The sequence below is a fragment of the Ictidomys tridecemlineatus genome, chromosome 12 (assembly GCF_052094955.1).
Source record: "Ictidomys tridecemlineatus isolate mIctTri1 chromosome 12, mIctTri1.hap1, whole genome shotgun sequence".
NCBI lineage: Eukaryota > Metazoa > Chordata > Mammalia > Rodentia > Sciuridae > Ictidomys > Ictidomys tridecemlineatus.
In genome coordinates this window covers 33,294,662-33,303,780 of record NC_135488.1, presented here as the reverse complement: position 1 = coordinate 33,303,780, position 9,119 = coordinate 33,294,662, and the positions used below count along the sequence as shown (strand labels likewise).

General features: G+C 58.9%; 1 protein-coding gene across 18 annotated transcripts in view; it reads right to left on the bottom strand.

Moving 5' to 3' along the window:
* LOC120890490 (mitotic spindle assembly checkpoint protein MAD1-like) overlaps window positions 1-9,119 on the bottom strand; it is a 301,557-nt gene that overhangs the window by 30,851 nt on the left and 261,587 nt on the right. For 3 of the 18 annotated variants that reach the window (XM_078028349.1, XM_078028344.1, XM_078028358.1), the window contains 2 exons: window positions 4,275-4,404; window positions 3,298-3,916 (listed from right to left, as the gene is read on the bottom strand). The exons of 1 other annotated variant lie outside the window; for it this stretch is intronic. In XM_078028349.1, coding sequence (XP_077884475.1) covers window positions 4,360-4,404 — 45 coding nt within the window. In that variant the 3' untranslated portion in view covers window positions 3,298-3,916; window positions 4,275-4,359. Of the gene's footprint in view, window positions 1-103; window positions 210-749; window positions 914-2,264; window positions 2,705-3,297; window positions 3,917-4,274; window positions 4,405-7,144; window positions 7,331-7,550; window positions 7,961-9,119 lie in introns of those variants that run through there. 14 more of the 18 variants (XM_078028345.1, XM_078028359.1, XM_078028346.1 and 11 more) reach the window with 10 other exon arrangements.

Genomic DNA, 9,119 nt, shown 5'->3' with positions numbered 1-9,119 from the left:
CTGGCCCACACTGGCTGCCCTGCTGAGGCCCACCTCCCCTAATCTGTCCAGCGCCCACACACACCTGGACCCCAGTTCCAGCCAGGGCCTTGGTCCTGCTCACCTCTGACCCCAGGTGCTTAAACTCTCCTGAGACTGGAGGAAGTTGATCAACGTGTCCAAGGGAGCACTTGGTGGCTGGCCCAGACTGTACCCCAGCTCAGGGGGCCCTGGAGAAAGGAACAGGACCCAAAAATGTCATGGACACGGAGAGGGAGGGTGCGACAGACTGAGAGGAGCCTCCTGTGGGAGAGGCCAGGGGCTGGCCGGTCGGCTCCTCCCAAGCCTGACTCAACCTGCTGCAGGGGGCTCCTGTGTGGAGCTCCCAACCTGGCCCTTCGGCCAGCGCTGAGCCGTCCCTCCCCTTCCCTCCCATTCTCTCCCTCCCATTCTCTCCCTCCCATTCTCTCCCTCCCTCCCTCCCTCCCCCCTCCCTCTCCTTCCCTCCCTCCCTCCCTCCCTCCCTCCTCATCTCCTTGCTCTCTAGCTGCTCTCTGCTCTCCACACCCCTTGTCCTTCTCAAGAGCTGGCCAAGAGGACCCGAAGGACAGCTAAGTCACCTCCGGGTTCCGTGAGCCCCTCCCTGCTCTGCACACTTGGGTCATTTCTGGGCAGATGAAGGATCCACAAGACTCAGACCCACAGGGAAGAGGCCCAGGGAAGAGGCCCTGCACAGGACAGAGGAGGCAGAGAGCGGCGCAGCTCCTCACCAAGAGCAGCAGGGACTGGCCACTGAAGCTGGGCAGGGCAGGAGGACCCTCCAGTGCCTCCAGCCGGAGCTGGCCCTGCACACCTGGACTCCGGACTTCTGGGCCTCTGAAAGAAGAGCCTTCTGTGGTTCAGAGTCCCCTGGTGTGGACGTTGGTTCCAGCAGCTGCAGGACACGAGCAGAATAAACCCTAAAATGCCAATCTCCCCCTGGCCCTTGTGCTCAGGCTCCTCCCGTTTTCATCACACACAAAATAAAGATCAAATCCTCAAGGCGCTGAGTCTCCAGGGCCCTGCGTGGCCGCCGTCCACAGCCCGGTCCCTCTCCCGCTGGCCCCAGCCATGGAGGCAGTGTTGACTCGGCCCCTCTGCTGGATGGCTCTCCCCTCCCCGCTGCCCACAAACTCCCCTTCAACTCTGTCCCTTTCTCTCTAACAGGGTTTCAGCTTGGAAAGACTTAAACACATGAAAGAGAACCCCCTGCCTCAGACCCTGCCCGGGACCCCAGTGCAGCACAGGGAGCCCCGAGGCCCTACGGCCAGCCTCTGCCCCCTCTGCCTCCTTCCTGCCCCTGTTTCCACCTCTCACTCTCCGCCTGCCTCTTCCCTCTGCCCCGTGGGGTGTCAGGAGTACTCAGCAAGTTTCACAAACAGCACCCTATCCTGCGACTACTCAGCAAGCTGCTTTGTTGTCAGGGTCTGACTGTGGCCCATCCACATTGATAAACGTCCATGGGTCCGTGTGTTTTCCCGGGCGGGCGCTGTCTCTCCTGTCTCTCGTGCCCCTCCCTCTCCTCGCCCAGCCCCCAGCCCCCACAATCTCCACTCCCCACCTGCAGAGGTGCAGCCCGGCCTGGCACCCCGGCTCTCCCTAGACGGGGCTGCCAGGCTGCTCTTTGCGGGTCTCTAAGCAGGCGTGTGGATGTGCCTCTGGTCACCGTCCCAGGAGAGAGGCCAAGGGTGGCAGTAAGTGAGCGGTTTCAGTTTTACTGCCCATAATCCAGTTACTCTCCTGGGGGCTGCATCAACTCCACGCCCCACAGTGGAGAGTCCGCCCGCCTTCCTGCCTCCGCTCGTCCAGCAAGTGCTTCCTTAACTCCTACCAGCAGGAGATGACCCGCAGGTGCTGAGCAGCCCAGCACAGGACAGGCAGAGTGGACACCGGGCTGTCCTCCTGGACCACAGGCCCACAGCTGACCGGTTTGCCCTGGGGAGAGCCAGGCACAGCTCTGTGCCTCAGTGTCCCCATCTAAGGTATTTGATAAATTCTAAAACACACATGTAAGTAGAGATACCTGCACAGGTGTGCGTACACCTGCACAGGTACGAACACAGACGTGGACACTGGAACAGACACACAACCCAAGGAAGGTGCGAACACAGGTGCAGACACAGGTGACCCAGCACAGATACAGACAGCCATGTAGATGTGGGCACGCGTGGCCCAGGTGGCCTTGAGCACACACAGGCCCTGTGTGAGTGGCCCCTGTGCCTCGGGTTCCCACCTACAGCACCCACCAGAAGCCCGAGGAGGAGGATTCCGCAAGATGGTGATGCAGGGCACGGGTCAGCGTCGAGGCAGCGCAGGGCCCACATGGCCGTCTCCCCAGGTCTAGGTCCTGCCAGCACAGACCAGCAGGAACTCACCGTGGTCAGCGTGGGCTTATGGCTCCTGGCAACAGAAGGATCACACACCGTGGGGAGCCCTGGGGCACGTCCCTGAGAGTCAGGAGAGCGCCTTCTAGATTTAAGGTCACATTAGGAGATCTGAGGGTTTGGGGGACGCAGGGCTTTGCTCTGGATTGGGTGCTGCCGGAGAGTGGGGGTAATTCGGTGTCTGCTGTCTTCATTGTTTGAATGTAGAAGGTTGGGACAGTGGGTGAGGGTGGAGCTTTGATTGGTGAAGAATGTGCTGTCACTCCTACTGGTCAGGCTGGGGCAACTGGTCCTTCTGTGACCTGTGTTCAAAGTGGTCATGGAGTGACCGTTTACGCATTAGAGCAGGAGAACTCTGAGGCCCCTCCTTCCCATAGACCCTGCTGCTGTAGTCACTGGGGTCTCTGGAGGGTCCCCCACCCACTAAACAGGCTTCTGACTTGGATCCTTGCTCAGCGACCCTGTGGTCCCAGGGGTGGCTGGCCAGCCTCCCCCCCCACCAGCCTGCATGTCCCCCCACGGGGCAGACCCTGTGGTCCCAGGGGTGGCTGGCCAGCCTCCCCCCCACCAGCCTGTGTGTCCCCCCACGGGGCAGACCCTGTGGTCCCAGGGGTGGCTGGCCAGCCTCTCCCCTCCCCAGCCTGTGTGTCTGGTCTTCCCAGAAATCTTCAAGGGAGGAGGTTCCCAGCCTCCTCAAAATCCAGAGGACCTGGACTCAGGCAAGAGGGACGGACACTGGGAGGGCCTCCCTCCACTATGTCCACCCCGTGTGACAAACAGAGCAAACCACCAGCTCATGTGGCCGGCAATGGTGCCCACGTGGACAGGTGAACGTCTTTTAACTCAGTGATGGTAGTGGGCAGTGCAGTGTCCCACAAAATCATGTCCACCCAGATCCCAGGATGTGGCTTTATTTGAAAACAGGGTCTTTGTGGATGTCATCAAGCTGAGTCCATAAAGGATTTCGTGGCCCTTGGCCCAATGACTGGCATCCTCAGAAGAAGAAAGGACACAGAGACCCAGGAAAGCAGGCCACACGAGGACAGAAGCAGAGGAGTGACACTCTTCAAGCCCAGGTCTCCAAGATGTCAGCAGCCACCCGAAACCCGGAGAGAGGCTGGGAAAGGGCTCGATCCTCCCTCCCAGCCTCGGCAGCACCACCCCAGCCCACACCGGGGCTTCAGGTCCTGAGAATGGGTTCTGCTGGTGTGAGCTGCCCAGTGCACGGGGACTTGACATGGCAGCTCAGGAAACCTGCATAGGGACCTTGGTGGCCGTTCCCCTGCCTACTCCCCGTCTGTCCCCGAGGGTGGAGGACAGGGACCCTTCCTGGCATGGCCAAGCCCCCTTGTCCCCGGGCTCTTGCTCAGGCACCCATCCTGCCTTGGCTAGGTGGCGGCTCCTGCTGCTTGGCCCATGGAGCCGCCCTTGGGTAATGACCGTCATCATGTGACTGTGGTGTTGCTGGCACTGGTGATCTGTCATTGTTAACGTTTATGAAGTGACTGGTCCGTCTGCAGCAAATGATAATAATAAAAAATAGGAATTGCTCCCCTCTGATGGCCACGACCCGCAGGGAACCAAGCGTCCGGGAAGGAAGAAGGGCCCCAATGCCCGGGTAGTGCCGGGACAGGACCAGCAGGTCACTAAAGACCCCAGGCTCCTCTTCTCAGCCCTAAGAGCCCCTGGAAGTTGTTGGCTGATGCTGACCTCTAGCCGTTCCAGGGAGGCAGGAGAAGGTGGCCATCCATTGGCCATCGGTCAGTGCCCGTGACAAGCCCAGATGGGTCAGGCAGACCCAGAAGGAGGAAGGAGTTGAACTCAGACTGTGTCTGCCTCAAGTAAGACCAGGGCTCGGGGCCAGATACTCACGACTTCTACGTGGGGTCCTGGAGCCAGGGAAGGGGTAGGGTGACCGCATCCCCCAAGGCAGGCACAGGGAAATCACAAGTGCATGTCACTCCTGGATGATCAGTCCACCGCCATCTTCACTGCCTCCATGCTATGAGAGAGTCAAAATGACCAGTGTCAACAGGGAGCCTCACCCACTGCTGTTGGGTGACAGAAGCCCTGTCCCCCCACCCCCCTGGGGACCCCTCACAGGATGCGCAAGTCTCCATATGGGTTTCAGAGGAGACCTGCACAGACTCCCCTTCTGGGAAGCAGCAGGTGGCCTCTGCAGCGCTCCACTGTTGGGGTCAGGGCAGTGTCCCTCAGCTGTCCCTCATCTCAGGAAGCACCTCCTGCCAGCCCCTGAGGCTTCAGAGGCCAGCCCCTGTCCCAGGCCAGCCCCCATCACAGCAGAGGCCATCCCCTGTCCCAGGCCAGCCCCCGTCATAGCGGAGGCCATCCCCTGTCCCAGGCCAGCCCCCGTCACAGCGGAGGCCATCCCCTGTCCCAGGCCAGCCCCCGTCACAGCGGAGGCCATCCCCTGTCCCAGGCCAGCCCCCGTCACAGCGGAGACCCTGATGGAATCCACACAGACTGGATTTGGGCTGGAGTCAGTGGGTCAGGAGGAAACAGGGGGCTGGGGACAGGGCAGCTGAGGAAGCCAGGCCAAGGCCGGCAGGACGAACCGCCCAGGACCGTGCACACATTGGGTGGCTAATTCAAGGACATGCAGCCCTCAGTGTCTTTGATCAGGACCTAAAAGTTCCTGTGATGACCAGGTCCCTCCAGGGGCCAGGCCCTGGGGACAAGCTTCTGTGTTCACATTTGAGATCAAGACTCGGACAGCAGGTGCCGTTCCCGGTTTGACAGGTTCCAGTTGGATGGGGAGAGCCCCTGGCCCAACCCCTCCATCCGGCCAGCTGCTGTCCCAGTGTGGACCTCCCAGGGGGCCGGGCCTGGCTGAGGGAGGGCACACCTGGAGGTACAGCATAAACAGCGACCAGGCGGGGCCAGCAGCCTAGGACACACCTGCCGTGACACACCTGCCCAGGGAAACCATCTTTGCCTGGAAGGAGCAACTCGCTTCAGAGGACGATTGTAAGAGAGAAAGGGGCAACTTTGCAGTGGGAGGGGCCGTTGCCATGGGAGGGGCCATGCAAGAGGGAGGGGCCGTTGCCATGGGGAGGAGAGAAATCTGGGTGCCTGTGACCAAGTCCCTCTCTCAGGGGAAGGGGCGCTGCAAGGGGCCTGAGCAGGAAGAGGCCGTGACTGGAGGCTGGAGTGGGAGCTGCCCACACTGGCCACACCCCGAGGTGCAGTGCTGGCCCTTTGACACAGGCCACAGAGTCAGCCACCGGTCAAGGGGGATGTACCCTGCAGGGGGGCTGCAGCCAGGCAGCTCCCACCCCAGGAGCAGTGCTCCAGGCCCGCACAGCTCAGCCTGGAGACAGCTGCCAGCCTGAAGGGGCAGGAGCAGCATCTATTTCAGAAACATTTTTCTGCCAAAGCATCACAGGATCCCCAGTGAGCTGCAGCTCCCCGACCTCGTCTCTGTGACAGCATCCATCCTCTGTGGCCACCTCCCCCTGGGGCCGCACCACAAGCAATTATCCCGGTCTCTGCTGCTGAACCCTGTCACTTCCTGTGTAAGGCCATCGAAGACAGATCCCCAGGGGCCGGCCAGGTGCCAGCTGGCGGATCAGAGAAGGTAACAAACAGGATTGATATGTTTAATCTAACGCCAGGACTGTTCACAGTGGGAAGGACGGGGCTCCGTTTATCAGGATTAGACAGCTCTCAGCAGACAGAGCCGTCCAGACCTCACCTCTCCTGTGTGAGGGCTCCATTATTAAACCCAGGCCCGGCCCCCGAGCGCTTCCTCAAAGGAAAACGTGTGCTTTGTCAAAGGTCTCCAGAGATAACAGCCCCCTGTCCCCTGTCTGACCCCTCCGCCAACAAACAAGGGTCTCCGTGTGGGATTGCGCCTAGCGTGGCTCTCTCACCCCCTTCCTGCTTTCTGACTTTACAAAGTGTCCTGAGGGAGAGAGAAAGCTGCTCCCTCCACCGCATCCTCAGCCCGTGGCTTGCTGGCCACAGCATCCCCTGACCCTGCCCGGGGCCCTGCAGGCAAAACCAACAGAGTCTAAAGACACTCAGCCTCACCGTTTTGAAGTTGAGATGGCAGGAGCCGGCAGGACTGTGGGGACCAGGGACATGAGGGTGGCCCGGCAAGTCCCTGTCGTCCCATGGTAGGGTATCCCACCCGAGGTCCAGTGTCAGCATCAGTAGCATGCACCAGTGAGCATGCAGGTTTCGGCCATGCCCCGGGCCCCTGCATCTGCCCTTTAAGTAAGCCTCCAGGTGATTCTGGTGTCGACCAGAGATTGAGAGCTAATGGCCTCAACCTGTGGGGGTGGGGGGGTGGAAAGCCCATCTGCTTGGGCCACATGACCAAGTGCCCTCGTCTGGGTGACTTCAACAACCCAGTCCTGGAGGCTGGGAGTCTGAGATCAAGGTTTGGCTGGTTTCCTCTGAGGCCCCTCCGTGGACATCCCCTCCTGAGCCCTCACATGGCTGTCCCTCTTAGGACACCAGTCTTGTAGGGTGAGGCCACCTGGTGACCGCTTAATCATTTCTGGAAAGACACCAAATACAGAAGCCCTTTGACGTATGAAGGGGTCACCCCCAATAAGTCCATTGTAAGTTGAAAATACACTGAGTCGAAATGCATCAAATGCCCCGGATCCACCCAAGAGCCCGCTCAGCAGCACGGCACGCTGGAGAGGGTCACTTGCTCCCCTGCTGGTGGCAGGGCTGAGAAAACTGCCCAGCTGTGCAAAACAGGACCTCACCCATGCCACCAACCCAGGAAGGATCAGATTCAACGTTCCAAGTGCAGCTTCTACCGAATGATTCCAACTATGCAGCATGACGGAGTTTAACGTGTAAATTGCACCTTCCGAGGTTGGGTCCTTCTGCAGTCCAGTCTGAGCTCCAGGGTAAGACTCAGCATGTGAACTCTGGTGGACACATTGGCCCTAACAAGAAGCCAGAAAGAAATAGATCAAGCCACAGCTCCCTCTCAGCTTGGTACGATGACACTGGCACCACAAATTTTGGTCCCAGAACCCAGTTCTGCATATGCCAGGTCTCTCAGCAGCAGCTCAGGGCTGACAGCAAGTGGGAAGGCAAAATTTGCAAGACTGGGTCCATGGGGCGGGGGGGGGGGGTCAGGGAGAGAAAGACACGCCTCTCCCCCATCACACCCTTCCTTGCTCACAGAGGTGCTTCTAGAGGAAGAGAAACCCCAGCTCCTGTGCTCAGCTGCATGGCTCACCCTTTGCCCCAGGAGAGAGCAGTTTCCTGGCTCCCTTAACCCCTCCCCCGCCCCAGACAAGACCCTCGTCTCCACGTGCTCCATGGCTGCCCCTGGGAGCCTCCGCTACTCAGCCTCCATCTTCTTGGGTCTTTTCAGCTTCCCCAAACTCCTGCACGTGGTCACACAAGTCCCAAGCTTGGGGGAGAGAAACAATGGGCCAGCTGACCACACGAGCAGACCCACACTCACCACCAGTGAGTTCAGGACTGAGGCCAGAATTTCATCCTCATTCGCTGGAGTCTCCTCTGGGGTGGGTTTCCTGGGTCTACCTCCTCAGTTTACCCCAGGCCTGGAGGGGCAGGAGGTGGGCATATCAGGGCCCACCTTTGACTTGAGGGTCCCTGTCAGTCATCTTTCTATCACAGGATGTCTGAGATAATCCACTTAAAGGAAGAAAGAGTCATTCTGGCCCCTGGTCCCTGAGGTTCACACCCCGGTGGCTTGTCTGTCACCCTGGGCCTCGGGTGAACCAGAACAGCATGGCAGGGAGCAAGTGGTAGAGCAAAGTCACCTCGTGGTGACCAGGAAGCAAAGAGAATGAAAAGAAGGATCCAGGGTCCCTTCAAGGGCACACCTCCAGTGACGACTTCTGCCACTAAGTTCCCCTCCTGAAATTACCAGCACGTCCCAAGAACATCATTGGCTGGAGGCCAAGTCTAATTCATGAGCCTTTGGGTGACATTTAAAATCCAACCCATAACTTCCCAGCCCTGGTCCCCCAAAGACTCATGTCTATTTCAAAATGCAAAAGGCATTCCGTCCACCTCCAAGAGTTCCCACGTTATTAACTGTTCCAGCATTCTCTGAAGTTCAAACTCAATTTCTCTTCTGAGACTCAAGGAAAACTCTGAGCTACAAGCCTCAATAAATATTAAAAAAAATACAAGTTACATGCCCAATGGGACAAAGTGAACATTCCCATTCCAAAGAGAGGAATGGGGCATAGAGAGAAAGGGTGGGACTGAAACCCAGCGGGCGAACGTTAAATCCTGTCGCTCCACATCTGTCACCCATGGCACACAGTGGTGTCATGTGAGCGCCAAGGGGCTTAGAGACCCCCACCACAACCTGCTGGCTCTTTCTCAGGTTGCTCTGCTCGTGCCCACTGTCTCCCTTGGCAGATGTCACATGTTCCTGCATCTCTAACTTCTCGTGGTCCCTGCTTCGGCCTCACTCCCATGGCTGCATGCATGTCCCTGCCTGGAACTGCCCACAGGCACTCCAACCCCATCACATACTGCCTGGTTTTCCAGAATTGCCTTTGAAATCTCGGTGGAAATCTCCATGACCCTACAACTCCTGCATTCCTCATTCATGCAAAACAATTATCAAATAGATGACACGAATGTCCAGCACCAGTGGGAGCAGTAGCCAGGTCTCTGTGGATCACAGGTGCAGCAAACACTGAATGCCCAGGTGGCTGAGCAAAGCCAAGCACACCAGAGTCA